The sequence below is a fragment of the Pteronotus mesoamericanus genome, unplaced genomic scaffold (genome assembly GCF_021234165.1).
Source record: "Pteronotus mesoamericanus isolate MK-2021 breed Mesoamerican mustached bat unplaced genomic scaffold, CSHL_Meso_final contig_1242, whole genome shotgun sequence".
NCBI classification, from domain to species: Eukaryota; Metazoa; Chordata; class Mammalia; order Chiroptera; family Mormoopidae; genus Pteronotus; species Pteronotus mesoamericanus.
Genome location: NW_026555053.1, coordinates 283821 through 298154, shown reverse-complemented (window position 1 = coordinate 298154; position 14334 = coordinate 283821). Strand labels below are relative to the sequence as shown.

The 14334-nt window shown below is 59.6% G+C and overlaps 2 protein-coding genes and 1 long non-coding RNA gene across 7 annotated transcripts in view; 1 reads left to right on the top strand and 2 right to left on the bottom strand.

Annotated features, from left to right (window-relative positions):
* Window positions 1–4932, top strand: part of TMEM266 (transmembrane protein 266) — a 47307-nt gene extending 42375 nt beyond the window's left edge. For all 5 annotated transcript variants that reach the window (XM_054588746.1, XM_054588756.1, XM_054588773.1 and 2 more), the window contains one exon: window positions 3641–4932. In XM_054588746.1, the coding sequence (XP_054444721.1) occupies window positions 3641–4224 (584 nt within the window). In that variant the 3' untranslated portion in view covers window positions 4225–4932. The remainder of the gene's footprint in view (window positions 1–3640) is intronic.
* A 5153-nt stretch (window positions 4933–10085) lies between these two features.
* On the bottom strand, window positions 10086–11947 carry LOC129082939 (uncharacterized). The gene is made up of 3 exons (XR_008530442.1): window positions 11500–11947; window positions 11225–11364; window positions 10086–10800 (listed from the first exon to the last, which is right to left on the bottom strand). It is a non-coding gene; the product is annotated as an uncharacterized LOC129082939 (long non-coding RNA).
* An 878-nt stretch (window positions 11948–12825) lies between these two features.
* ETFA (electron transfer flavoprotein subunit alpha) overlaps window positions 12826–14334 on the bottom strand; it is a 48153-nt gene continuing 46644 nt past the window's right edge. The window contains exon 12 of the mRNA XM_054588717.1: window positions 12826–13047. Within this exon, the coding sequence (XP_054444692.1) occupies window positions 13009–13047 (39 nt within the window). The 3' untranslated portion in view covers window positions 12826–13008. The remainder of the gene's footprint in view (window positions 13048–14334) is intronic.

The window sequence follows — 14334 nt, the reverse complement described above, 5'->3', positions numbered from 1 at the left end:
GGGACGTCTGATGCCACATTTGGGCCCAGGGAGTCAAGATCTGGGTTTAGAGAGTCTGCAAAGTAACTAAGGCTTTAAAACAAGTGTACACATTCAAGCACTGTGAGGAAGCTTCGCGTTCCTGCTGCTTCTCTCTCTGCAGTCGCCTTAGTGGGGACTTCCAGGACAAGGGAGGAAGCAGAATCAGAGGGGACAAAGCTGGGTCAGACAGGAAGCTCGCTCAGCCTAGATGGGGTCGGCTGTGCGCCACCAGCCAGGGCGTTGTGGGGTCTGGGCTGGCCCTCCCGGAGGCCAGGGGCCGTCCGAACCGGCACTCAGGCCCGATCGGCGCCCCCCGCCCCGTCAGCCCCGGGCCCCCATCCGGGCTCTCCCGCGCCTCCCTCGACACCCACAGCGTCTGAGCTCTCTAGAGGCGCCCCCATGGACAAAGCCAATGCCTCTGAGCCCTCAGGCAGAGGCATGGGGGGCTGGCAAGTGGCCGGTGTGACTCACATCCTTGACGGGCCGGGCTGACAGGGCACCCCTGCTGCTCGCTCTCTGAGCGGGAGCTGTGTCAAGGGAGAGATTTACGTGACGTGAGAAATTACGGCCGGCCAAGCTAGGGACATCCTGGGCCGCTCTGGAGACTGGGTCCAGAGGAAGGGCCGCGTGTGTCGCTAATGATGACCGTCAGGCTCACGAGGGCTCTGAGGCCCAGCCTGCCACAGCTGTTCACGCAGTCCAGGGACGACCTTGCAGATGTGAGCGGTCAGTCCCAGGCGCACGGAGGGCCAGCCCCAGCCCAGGCGGGAGGCAGGGCCTGCAGTCCCAGCCGTCACCCACGGGTCACGGTCACACTAACGCCAATCAGCTTGCGTTTAGGCTCCTCTGGCACAAATCACTTTTATAACCTGGTCTGCAAAGTTGGAGGCATGGGGGCCTGCCAAGTTCACGATGTAGTCCATAAAACTTTCCTCCCAAATTTATTGGTCTTTAAGCTTCCCCATAACTCGTGAGTTACAGCCCCTGCTGGGACTGCCGTGGTCTTGCCATCTATCACAGCGAGCCTCAGCGCCCCACCCCAGAGCTACACCAGGCCAGCAGGCCCGGGCCTTCCTGGGCCCAGCAGAGCGCCACGTGGGAGAGAAGACTGTGGCCATGAAGGCAAGTCCAGCTACAGGGGGACCTAGTGGGGTGAGCCCGAGTGGGAGCTGCAGGGTGTACTACAGTGGGGGCGGCGGGGGAACTAGGTGCTCTAGCTGCAGAGCTGAGCTCAAGGAGCAAACTAGGTGGGGAGGGGAGCCCGGGGTGACTTAGATGGCAAGTAGGGGGCTAGGGCAGTGAAGTGGCAAGGTAGCGGGGTGACCTAGTGGGTGCGCCTGGGGAGGGGAGCGGGAAGGAGTTCCAGCCGTGACCAAGAGGGGCTGCCTAGACTGGTGAGCTGGGGCGGGGGGGCTGGTGCTGTTAGACAGGCGGGTGTGGCGTGAGGCTGCGGAGCTGGAGGCGGCGCTGTGGGCCCCGCTCGGGGGTGCGGTGAAGGGCCAAGCCACAGTGGGGCGTTCGCCAGGGGGACCTTGGGTGGGAGGGGCAGCTACAGGTGTAAGGGAAGAGTGGGGACACAGCGGGGCAAACGAGAGGGTCCAAACTAGGGAGGTGACCGAGTGGTCGAGCCGCGGCGTGAGTGGAGAGCTAGAGGATGAACTAAAGGGGGAGCAATGGGGATGGGCTAGAGGGCAAGGGAGAGGTCAAACTACTGAAGCCAGAAGGGGGGAGCGAGGAGGGTGCACTGGATTGGGGGTCAGAAGGGGCCATGTAGAGTGGGAGCTGGACTAGGGGTCTAGCGTGAGTGGGGAGCTCAGGCGAGGGGTGAGACAGAGCAGAAAGCTACTGTGGCCGGGGTGGGGGGGGGGGGGGTAGCTAGCAGGGCCAGCCAGGGTGGGATTAGGGTTCAGAACAAGTGAGGTGCCCTCATTGGGACTCAAAGGCAGTGTGGAAAGCTAGGGTTGTTACAGGGGGGAGTTAGAGTGGGCAGGTAGGCTGCAGAACGGGGGGTTGGGGGTGCCTACTAGAGCGCAGGCCACAGTGGGGGTCTAGGAGGTGAGGAGGGTTGGGGAACTAGAGTGGGGAACCACGTTACACGGTAGGTTTCCTCCTGTTCGGTAGTGAGGGGGTGGGGCGAGGTGGCGTGCTCAGCGGGGAGGTGGTGTAACTGGGGGGAGCGATGGGGTTTAGCTAAGTGGGGTGGACGCATGAGAAGTTGGCTAGGGATGAGATGGCGATCTGGGGGGGTCTACCTACGGGCACCAAGGAAGCAGGGTGTGGAGGGGGCGCTCAAGGGGGGAGGTAGACTGGGCACGAGGGTGAGAGCTGGGGTGTATGCGTGATGCAGTAGGGAACGAGGGGGAGCAGGCTCGAGGGGGGAGCCAAAGAGGGAGGGGGGGACCGACTGGCGTGGGGAGGCGGAGTGGGAGCCAGAGGGGAGGTGGCAAAAAAGCCACAGAGAGGGGGCAGTACCCTGGGCTGTCAGCGGGGTGCACGAAGGTGGGAGCTGAGGGAGGGGGTCTTACAGGTGGCGCTGGGGCGGGGGAGATGGAGGGTTGAGCTACAGAGGTGAGCTGGGGGGCTCCGTCAGCGTGCACACCTGGAGTTGGCGCCCAAGGAGCTAGGGTGGGACCTGTGGGGGCTGGTGGGGGGGCCGAGAGAACGGCGCTACGGCTCAGGCCAGAGCGGGGTTCTCGCGTGGGACGCTGCCGGGGCGCGCCGGGTTTGGGAGCTGGGACGCAGGGCAAAGGGGTAGCGAGAGCATGCGCGCGAGGATGGGGTGCGGGTTGGGCACGTGTCCTAGAACCGGGGAGAGACGATGAAGAGCTCGTGCAGCCAACCAGGGGGGAGCTACCAGAACCAGGGAGAGTGGGAAGCTAGGGGGTGAACTAGGGGGGTGAGCTGGAGGGTCAAGTTCAAATGGAGACCTAGGAGAGCAACCTAGAAGGGGAGACTGGAGTGGGGAGCTAAAGCAGGGAGCTAGGAGAGCGGGCTGGGGGCAAGCTACACTTGGGGACCCTAAGGAGCACGCCCGGGACACTAGCTGGGGCTCATCTGTGGGGACGAGTTAGAAAGGGCAATAGACGGAGTGGGGGTGGGGAGCTGGGTCTCCGTGTAGGGGGGAAGGCTAGGTGGGCAATCTAACATGGGGAGCTTTAGGGGTAGCTGGGGTGCGCGTGACCGGGAGCACTTTCGTGGGGCACGAGTGAGGAGCACGGGGGGAACCGAGAAGTGTCCTTCAGTGGGGAGCTGGGGGGTGAGCTAGGGGGGTGAGCGGGAGTGGGGGGGAAGCTCCAGAGGTACAGTGGGGCGAGCTAGGATGGGGAGCTAGAGGGCGGGCTCGGGTGGCCAGCCTACTGCTGTGAGCTACAACGGGGTGCTGGGGACGAGCCAGGGCAGGCTAGAGGGGTGCAGTGCGAGCTGTCTCCTCCTGTCCCACCTCCACCCGTGAAGAAGTGTTTGTGCTGGAAGACCCTGTGTGTGGGTGTACAGTCTCTGAACTTGACGGTAGTAGTGTCACCGACCAGTCCAAGAGCTGGTTCAGCTCGGACCTGCCCTCACCAGGACCCGCAGACGGGGTTGAGGGGGACCTGTAACCAGCTCCCCTCCTTTCCTGCAGACAGCGGAGTCCCAGAGCCGGCCCTGTGCCTGGTCACCACGGCTGCCGTGGACATCCACCAGCCCAATGTCTCCTCGGACCTCTTCTCCGTGGACGTGCCCCTGAAGCTCAGCGGCAAGGGCACCTGCGTGAGCTCCACCTCTGAGGCCGTGTCCTGCTCCACAGGCGGCTCGGTCCCCGGGGCCCAGAGCAACAGCAGCACCGTGTGTTCCTCCAGGGATGGCAGCGCCGCCCGTGACTTGTCTTCTGAGCCCAGCCCCTCTCCCCTGCCACCGCCACCCCCCCAACAGCAAGTGACAGAGACCACGGTCCAGGACCTGCTGTCCTCCCTGTCAGAGGACCCCTGCCCATCCCAGAGGGCCTTGGACCCAGCGCCCCCAGCCCAGCCCAGCCCAGCGGGCTCCTCCCAGCCCAGCCCAGAGCTGGAGCACAGGGTGAGTCTGTTCAACCAGAAGAATCAGGAGGGGTTTCCCGTCTTCCCGATCCAGCCTGTCATCCACTTCCAGCCAGCGGCACCCACGCTGCACAAGCTCAGATCTTTGGAATCCAAAGAGCAGACACTGCACAGGGTCCCTGAAGCCTAGAGCCTCCAGCTGGGCTGGGTGGGAGAAGGGCACACCGTTAGGGGCCACGGGAGGGACCCAAGGGCCCACCTGGCCTCTTGGGGTGCTGCCTGCCTCCAGGGAGGTGATACCGGGAAGGACGACACATGTCTCAGACCTCAAAGCCCAGAGCTGGTGCCGTCTCTGGCCCTGACCAGGGGAAGGTGGTGCTCACGGCTGGGATTTTAAACCATTTTTACAAAACCAGCCTGAGGCCCAGCTTCAGCAGGGTAGAGTCCAGGCCCAGCTCAGCCTCTGCCGTTGCCTTCATTCCTGATGCCCACCCTGGACCCTCGGGAACAGCACTGTGACCAGGGGCTGTGCGCCCCCCCCCCCCCAAACCCTCCTGTCCCGGAATCCTGGGTGGAGCCCTCACGATCTCACGAAGACCACCATCTGAGCCTATCCTGTTCCTTCTCATTCTCTCGGTTCCGCATGAGCCTTTCCGGGTCTTTTCAAGACACACCTGGTTTTCACCTTCACAGGACAAAGGGATGAATTTGCAGGTGGATGGGAGTGTCCTGGGGGGAGGGGACAGCCATTTTGCAAACTCAGCTTTAATAATAAAAACCAGCTGCACTGAGACTTTGGGTTGGCAGGGGTCTTCCTTTGGTTGCTGGCCTAGGTGCAGTCAGTCCACAGCGACCGCTCGCCGGGGCTGGCCTGGCGAGAACCCGTCACTGAGGCCTTCCCGGAGGGGAGGGGAGGGGAGGGCACCCTGGGCTCCCGTGAGCAGTGCTCACGCTGTGGGTGTGGGACTGCAGACGCGAGCCGTCCTTCCCTCATCGCCCCACCACCACGGAGCTCAGAAGTCCACCGTCCTCACTGGCCACTGTGACCCGGCTGCCCCACTGGAGGTGGCCACCCCTGGCACCTCGAACTCAGCAGGTGCAAGACCGAGCGCCCCGCCCCCCCCAGGAGCCCGCCTGCGCGCACACAGGGCATCCGTGGCCCTCCTCGTCCCCCGCAAGCAGCAGCGCCTTCGGCCGTCCTGACCGTCCGTCTGCCCAGCCCCGCCGGTCTCTGCCCCAACCTCCCTCCCCCGTCTCCCTTGCTGAAAAGCTCCCAAGGGGTTCCATGCTGGTAACCAGGGCATTGTGTGTGCCACACCCCGGAGTCGTGGGGGAGGGACCTGGACTCCCGCTGTCTCAGCTGCACTCCTGGACCTGGTCCCAGTCCCTTCACAAACTGGTTTACCTGCCCCCTTTCTGCCCTCTCTGCCCAGGTGGTTCTCAGTGTGCGACTCTCACGCAACGCCCCCCTAGGAGCTCCCGTGGTGCCATGGAATCACCTGGCAGCACCGTGACCCCAAGGCTGCCGGCACCCGCCTGCTTCCACGCCCACCTCCCTCTGGCCCTGAAAGCCCACAAAGCTGCAGCAGGGACAGAGGGCTGGGCTGGGAGGGGGCGTGGCGCATGCGCCACACAGAGCACCCTCTCGCCTCACGGGGAGGTGAGCAGCGGTTCCACGTGTTCAAAGGAACTGCTGTCCAACTGAGCTGTTTTGGGGGTGTCACTTGGAGGCATCCTCTGTCCCCAATAGCAGAATTGCCGCTTCCATGACTGAGCACTCTACTGACGCCTCTACCCATGGGCTTCTTTAATCCCCGATGACCCGGGGGGCGGGCGTTCCCATCTGCGTTTCACAGATGAAGCACGGAGACACTGCGGACTCTCCTAAGTTAGGTCAGACACCCACCCGACAGAGTGCTAGGTGCTGTGCTCCCAGGCTTCAGGGCTTTTGGAAGCAAAACAGGCACTCTCAGCTTTTGTCCCCTGAGGCACGGGAAGGCACTTCAGGATTTACAACCTCAAGGGCAAGAGCCAACCAGGTCCTGGATTAGTGGTCGGGAGGCTTGACTAGAAACGGCCACTGTCCTCGGCACCCCCGCGGGCGAGTGCTGGCTGCCCCAACAAGGAAGGGGCCTGTCCTGAGCCAGAGGTGCGGCCCAGCTGCCGGCCAGCATGCACCTCCCCGTGGAGGTTTTGGTTTCTGCTCTAGAGAAACCGAAGGACCAAAAAGACAGCCACGCGGGGCGTGGCCAGGTGGGTGTGTCCTGCTCTCTGCCTCAGCTGTCCTGTCTATAAATGGGGTCTGCAGAAGAGCTTCCCTTCTAAAAGATGCTTTCTTAGGGTACTTACAAGTTGCTGTGAGGTGAAATTCTGCCCGAGCACCCACTGTGGTCTTCTTGCCTGAACAGGCAGTTCCCATGTTAGAACTGCCGCAGGACCAGACGAAGGAGCAAGGTCCCAGGTGTCCGCTGCCTCTGCAAGGACAATCCACTGTCGCAGCTGTAGTGGGTGACACTTAACATGCCAGGGACAGGCGTGGGGTGGAGCCTGCAGGCGTGGAGTACCACAGGTGAGCGCGCGAGCTCGGGCTTTCACAGCTGCCCTAGGAGCCCGCGGAGACAGGGCCCAAGTGGCCCCGGGAGGCGGCTCCCCTGCTTGTGTGCCCTTTCTGAGCGCCCGCCGGTGCCCTCCCACAAGGCGGGGGTCTGGGTAATGGCCGCTGTCTCCTGGAAGGCCAGCAGGAAGGTGATGACAAGAATGGCTCCTTCACTCCCGCCCTGTATCCCCTCATTACCACAGCCCTGCAGAATGGGGGCCGTTTTCCCTGCTCTGGACGAAAAAACAGGCTCAGGATGAACCATTCAATGACCCGCCCAAGAGCACAGAGCTGAGGCGTAAAATCGTGGGCGGATTCAGATCCAGGTCTGGGTCAGGTGCCCTTCTGGACATGGAGAAATGAGCCCCCTGGAATGAAACTGGGCAACATCAAGACAGCTGGGGACAGAAGTCAGGCCTCCGGCCTCCCGGCAGCTGCTGTCCCTCAGGCAGCCTCCCTGCTCAGCCTCCCCGCCGGAGCGGAAGAGGAGCCAATCTCGTGGCCAGGGTGCCACCCGGACATGCCAACCCTGGCAACAGGGCCAAGCAGTGCTGGTGGTCAGCTCCCAAGCGAGCGGGGCCCGAGCTGGACAGGCTCGGCCACAGTCTGCCTTCCCTGAATGAGGCAATGGCCCCTCCCCAGCGAGCCCCGGGCAAGGCCTCCACCCCCAGGCTTGGCTTTTCAGACTCAGTCACACAGACTGGGGCTTTCACAGACCCTGGGCACTGGAGGCCAGCCCTGTCTGCTGCCCCCGCGACCCTCAGCTCAGGAACGCGCCTCTCACTCCAGGACAGCTCAGCCGAGGCGCTCGTCCTGGTGCTGCTTCCACACTGCTCAGTGGGACACCCTCCTCATCCCGAGAGAGGACCAGAAACAGGGCTGTGGACGCTGACCGGAGATGGTAAGGTCCAAAGGGAAGCATCGCCCTACCAAGTCAATAAAACACCTGTGCCTAACAAGGACCCCTGACAGCAGCGGGGGTGACACAGACCAGTGCAGGTTTTGAAGGACATCTCAGGGCTGGAGAGACGCCCAGACCTCTCCCCTCCCCGTCGGGGGCTGCTGGGCAGCCAGGGCGCGTCAACCTCCTGGCCCCTGCGCGCTCAGCCCAGCCGTTTCTGGCCTGTTACGGCCCCTCCTCGTGAGGGCTGCTGGGGCGGCGAATGAGGTAACCGAGGGAAAGCCCTTAGAGAACGTTCCAAGGGAGACCCATCAGAAACCATCCTCATCAATAATAGATGCCTGGGATGCTGCCCCGCCCGCCCGCCTCAACCCTTCTGCGGAGGGCTGCCCAGGGGGTGCTCAGGCATCTACCGGCTGCTGCTGCTGCTTTGGGGTGGGCAGGGTGCTGGTGGGGCGCATGGGTGCTGAGGCCGAGGGGACGTGCCCCCCGTCCCCTGCCCAGGCACTGCCAGCTCCTCCAGGCCCCGCCGTGCTCACACGTCCCCGGCGGTTCCCCCCCAGACACCGTCCTCGCGTCCTCGCGTTAGGTAAGCGAGCACTGCTCCTCCCCAGACAGGAGGCGCATCACCTGCCCCCCTTGGCCTTTCCCAGTGTAAGGCAAACGCCCAATTTCCCTGACGTAAACTGAGCAAGGCATTCATCACTACTCTGGATCTTCTTTTTTTTCGCTCCCGTGCTGTGAAGTTTGGTACTGTCTCCTGCAAATACTTAATTTAATTATCCAAAGAAAATGATGGGACATTTGCTGCTGAATTTATTGCAAGCTGCCAAAGGGATGTGCTGGCATCGTGTCCTGCAGAGCCTGAGGCTGCAGCACAGCGGGGCCGGCTGCCTCCTCAGCCTGAAACAAGCAAATGAATTACATTCCCTGCCCTGGAGATCAGTCAGGACATTAATAAACACTGTGATGGATGTGGCAGACCTCTTCAGTGTGTCAGATTTACGGGGCACCTTTCACCAACTGCTGTAGGAAACTCCCCAACATCAATTAGGCCTCCTAAGTAGGTAGACCCCCACTGCATAAAGAAGGGGTGTGGGTTGTGGGGCCAGGGTTTGCTAAATGCCACCAGAGACAGCCAGAGCGCACGCCACAGCCAGAGCGCAGCACAGAGCCCTGCTTCCCGGAGCAGAGTGGCCCAGGGCAGACGGGTGCCAGGCTAGCACAGACTCGGGGATCAGGGGCCACAGCCCACGGTGTTCCCGGTGCCCCTGGAGCTTATCCACACGGACCTTCTGCCTGGGACGTACTTCCTCACTGGCTGACTGAGCTGCCCTTTCCCAAGTCAGCTCAGTGGCCTCATCTCGCTCCCCGCACTGCGCCCGCCCCAGCCAGGCGAGACTGGGTGCCGCCCCTGTTCCCCCAAAGAGGGGCTTGAGTCCAGCGCAGGCTGCACATCTCGCCCCCTCTCTGCTGAGTCCCCTTGCAGCCAATTTGTTCATCCAGAGAGTAAAGGTAAGGGCGCCCGCTCTGCGGGTCACGGGTGGAGAAGGCTGTGTGACGCACCTGGCAGGTTCCCAGGGAGCGCTGCTGGCCAGAAGTTCTGGTCTGCGTTCCGGCTCTACCACCGGCTTTGTGACTGGGGCAAATCACCTTCTCTCCCAAGAGCCTCATTTCTTCACGGTTTCCTACCCTTTCCACCTCCGATGCAGGACCTTATATGAAATTACTTTATAAACCAAGGATTATCAGCAACTCTTCTTCACTTGGGTGTCCATCGAGATATTTTTTTAAAAACCTCGCAGTATGCTAACCTGTGGCAGTTTATCACCCTGACAAGCTTTCTCCAACATTACTGGTCGTCACCTCTGGCTGACCAACTCCTATCTGTTATCAAGAGTGTCCTCTGGGTTTTCCAGATTCTTAAGTCCACTTTTATGAGATCAAGACTCCCACCCTTCAGGAGACAGTGTAAAATGCAACTTAGCCAACCATCCTCTTCAGAAGGACAGCAGAGAGCACTTAAGTGTTTCAAACCCCCAGCCCGGCACAGACACGCCCGGGCTCTGCCGGCAGCACAGCTCCCCACGGGCCAGGGAGGAAGAGCCCCACTCTCCGCCAGCCTCGCCCATAGCTCTGGACCCATTTCTACTCTCCTGGGACCCATTCTGTAACCAAAGAGCTTTCAGCCAAACCCATCCAGGGCACAAGGCCACAGGATTCCTGCAACAGCCTGTCCATCACTTTGTCCATCTCCTCCCTCCATCCGTCCTGAACACACTGCTGAGTCAGGTCACTCCTTGAGGCCAGGTCACAGGCCTTTCTCACAAAATGTCAGTGGTCCCTGCTGCCAGGATTGTGGCAAGGCCTCAGAAAGTCACGCAGCTCTTTGTGGGACATTCTTGACACACTGAAAATATATTTCAGTCCGACATATAAACAAAGAACCATTACTGAGTATTTTCACGTATTCAATACACATCCACTAAACAAGCTGTGGCGGGTCCGTGGCTGCTGACCACCTCAGTTAGTTAATACCCATTTGCTACCTGTCCATTCATTTTGCAATCTGCTCACAATCTTAAGAAGGGATAGCTGCAACAAGTTTTAGAAAAAAGTTTGTAAGAAAGACCTACAATTGGAGAAACTCTATTAATTTTTCCTGCAAACCAGGACAATATACACACCTTTCACGATACCACCCCTGGTCCAGCTCCTGGAATGGCAGTATTGCTTGAGGGGAAGTTTGAGAAACACTGACCTAGGAGGAAAAAGGCCACACTCCTCAGCCCATCAGTCAACCTGCAAAAGCCCCTTCCTGACCCGCACACCCCCGCCCTGCCCCTCATTGCCTCAAGCATCCATGTGAGCTCTGATCTCAGCTTCTTCGCCTGCCCCGCATGCTGATACTGAAGTTGCCCTCCCAGGGATGGGAGTGGGCTCACAGAGGGGGCCTCCTCTGACCTGCTTTCCTAATCTCCAATTTCTTCTTGTCTTTCCCGGTGGCTGCAAAATTGCGAGGGCGTGGCCCCAGCAGCCTGCATGCTCAGAGCCAGTTGGGGCGCTGCTCTCCTTCAGGACCACCCTCCCTCCCTTCAGGGCAGAGTCTGGGTCCGATTCTCTTGGGTGTTGCTCCAGAGCCCACACGGCACAGCTGCTGGGCCCTGTGCCTTCTCGACCACTGACAAGCTGAGTGAGGGGTCATCCTCCTGATCCACACGCCCTGGTAGGTTTCTCCTCTCGTAACCAGGCCACCAAATTCCTAGATGCTGTATGAGGTTGACCAAAGATCTCAGAACACTCAGGAGAAGAGCAGGAAAAGCACACAGACACCCCCCATCCCCGCCACAGAAAGCTGCCCCAACCCCTTTTGCCCACCTGCTCCCTGAGCCACAGCTCTGGACCCTCAAGCCAGATGCAGGGCAGGGTCATCAGGAACTGACCTCCTGCTTCCAGTAAAGCATGTGGATAGAGAGGGCACACCAAGCCGCACCTTCTGGCATATGTAACAGTTTTAACCACCTGCCCCACCTCACATAGCTGCTTTCTAAAGGTAAAGCCTAAGTGGCACTCAGAGGGGCTTCTGAGTTGAATAAAATGCTGCTGCAAAGACAGGCCCAGAATACCCTCTTCCCTCCTCAACGAGGACCCTGTGTGTGAGCCCCCCAGCTCCCAGCACCCAGCACCCTTTACCTGAGGGCGCTGTGCAGCGAGTCTCGCTGCTCTTGCAGCCAAGGTGAGACAGAAGCACAGACTTCTGGTTTCAAATCCTGGCTCTGGTTATGAGCTGAATTTGGCAAATTACATTACCTCCTGTGCCTCAGCTTCCCCATCTGTAAAATATGGATAGTAATAGAATCTATCTTACAGGGCGTCTGAGGGCGTTGTAACACGTATGAACTGTCAGAACGGTGCCTGGCACACACTGAGCACCATACTTATGCTATTATGATGGCGACGAGCCGTACCTGGTAAACGTTAAATGAACAGCTGTGTGGGGCTGGCGCAATCATGGCAGGAGGGAGCCCCGAAGAGAAGACACAGCAGTTCACCTGTGAGGCTAGGAACCACGTCAGGGTTACCACCTGGGACGGTCCTCGCTTTGCTCTCTGTCCTGTCCCCAGTTACTGTGTCCAACAGAGATGAAGGGTGAATGGAGACAGCCCGGAGTAAGGTCACCTCCTTTGGGAAGATCCTGAAAGCCACGTGGCCTTAGACAAGTCACTTTACCTTCACGGCTTCTTCCTCAGGATCCCCCACCTGTGCTGGGGGCCGGAGCACACGGCTGTGCAGCTCGGACTTGCAGGGACCCATCACTCTGACATGGAGCTTCCCTCTTCTCCTCTCTCCTCAAAAGAGAAGGTTGAAACGCCAGAAACATTCAACCTCTAAAAGGGTTTCACAGCAAGCGATTATGACAGAGCTCAGAAAGCTCTGGCCGGCACGAGGCAGGTGCCTCTGCCCCTCCCCGCTGCTCTGCCCTTGTCCTGTGAACCCCTGTAACTGCTGCACCCCTGCGTCGGAGCGGCAGCTCTTGCCACCGTTTTCCCACGGCCCAGACGTCTGTCTGCCCAGGCCTCCCAGCAGGCCTGGCCAAAGCCTGCGACCTGCTCCGGGCTTGCACTCCCAGGGCTGCCCGGTCCGCGGGACACTCGCCGCCTCAGCCATGCCCTCGGGCAGCAGAGTGCGTGCCAGGGCTAACCACCGGTGTGGCGGCCCGCACGCCTGGCTGCTTTCTGAGAGCCCGGAGGGAGCCATCAGGAGGGCTGAACAGCAGCAGAGCATCCTCTGAGCAGGATGTTCAACATTTACAACATCATCAAACTATCCGTCAGCAGCAGAGGCCATCGGAAAGCACGCCCTCCTCCTCCACCCCCTCCCCCTTACAGACACCAAGCCCTATCAGCTGACAAAGCCCTCGAATGGCATGGTTTCCAGCGAACACATTCCGCGGAGGCAGGTTGAGGTCAGGCTGTGTTCCTGTCACCTCAGCTGCGGTTTTCTGAACACGGGGGCACGTTCGTGCGCTCTGGCCATGCTTTCTTAACTCCGAATCTGGCTATCCTGTTCCCGTGACAACTAGTTTGGGGGGTTAGGATGGTGGCAACATTCATATTCACACTCTTGCCTCAAACACAGAGCCCTCCATGAACAAGAAAAAATAATAAAGGAATTTTTACTACCTTTCTTCAATCTTCTCTCTTTACCAAGCTAGGCATATTTCTGGTGATAGTGTTAAAGCTGTGGAAATACTTTATTATATATTTTATTACAGAATTAGAAACTTCCAAAAATAATTGTTTAGAATCACAATGAAAAAGAAACATATGAGGCCCATAAAAAAGCCTCATTCTGGCCTTTGTTAGTATTTTTCCTCAAGTTATGAAATGCAGCTTCCCAATGACTTATAATAGTCATGAATTTCTATGATTTCAGCTGAATACTCATAATTTTTCTCCTTAAGACATGATCATGAATCATTTTTTCTTCAATAGCTCAGTCATTTCAGGAACTACCTGCAAATTTAAAAAGAAGTAATTAAGCCACATGAGCCTTCGCTGGGACGCGGCAGGTGTGTTGACCGTGTCCCTGGAGGACGGAGGAAAGAATGTGAATCCCTCCCGGGGCCCCTGTGCCTCCTCCCCCCACCCAGGAACTCTGTCTTCCCGTCGTGGGGAGGACACTCCTCCGAGGGAGAGGCCACCCAGCCACGTGGCTGGCCAGGCCAAGAGCCTGCTCACCGGCCAGGAGCCTTTCTGACCCAACCACAAACCTCAGGAAGGCTCCGCACACCGCGGGAGCCCACCGTCCTTGCCGTGCGAGAGGCCCGCTGAGCCCCCTGGCCTTCCCCCGCCCCCTCTGCACTCCTGCCTCGCCTTCAGAGCCCACTCCAAGTCTCTTGCTCAGTCATGACTCCTGTCAGCCGCCTCGACCTTTTCTCCGGGTTCATTCACTCACCATTCGCTTCACACACACTGTCGTTGCCTCTGCGGCACACGGTACCACCTTCTGGCATATAAACAGGAGCTGCATGCTGAACGTTCAAGATCGTGGCCCCGTTAAATCGAGGCCTCGGCTAACGCATGGCTGGCCAGCAGGCACCGGGAGGAAGCACAGTGAGGGGAAACGGACTGCGGTGGGGCCCAGGCTGAAGAGGGTTACCGCCTACCCCTGAGTCTTGGCAGTTCCATGGCTGCAACTGGAGCCCTCCGTGTGGAGCTGCCTGGTGACAGCCTGGGCAACGGCGGGGCGCCGCGGGCGGGGACCGCGGGGGGACGCCACGCACAGCCCACCGGAGCCCTCGCCGAGCCAGGCGTGTAAAACGTCCATTACCGAGGCTTCCAAGAGGCTGTCGACCGCCCTAGTGCACAAAGATCCCAGCTGAATCCCCCTGATGAGGATGGCCTCTCAATTATTTAAGAGAGCTACATTTCCATTAGGTGGAAATGATGTGTTCGTACAAAATTTATTAGGGTGATTGTCGACATGTTGTTTCTCCCTAACGTCGCTTTGTCTGCGGCCTCCTGAAAGGCCTGGTTTACCACGGAGCCAGCAGGCAGTGCTCGGGGCGGCACCCGGTGCTGGCACCAGCTCCCACTTTCCTCGGCAGACAGGCCATGAGCTCACGCCAGTCACACACGACATGCTCACCGAGGCTAACGTGGGACCTATGTGTTTCATGAAAAACAGGCCGGAGCCCGACTTCTTTTAAAGGAAATGTGAATTTGGTTTAGAACATACAGCTTTTAAAAACCTTACAGAATGTCCCCCTGCCACACTCCCCAAAAAGGCTGAGGGGGCTT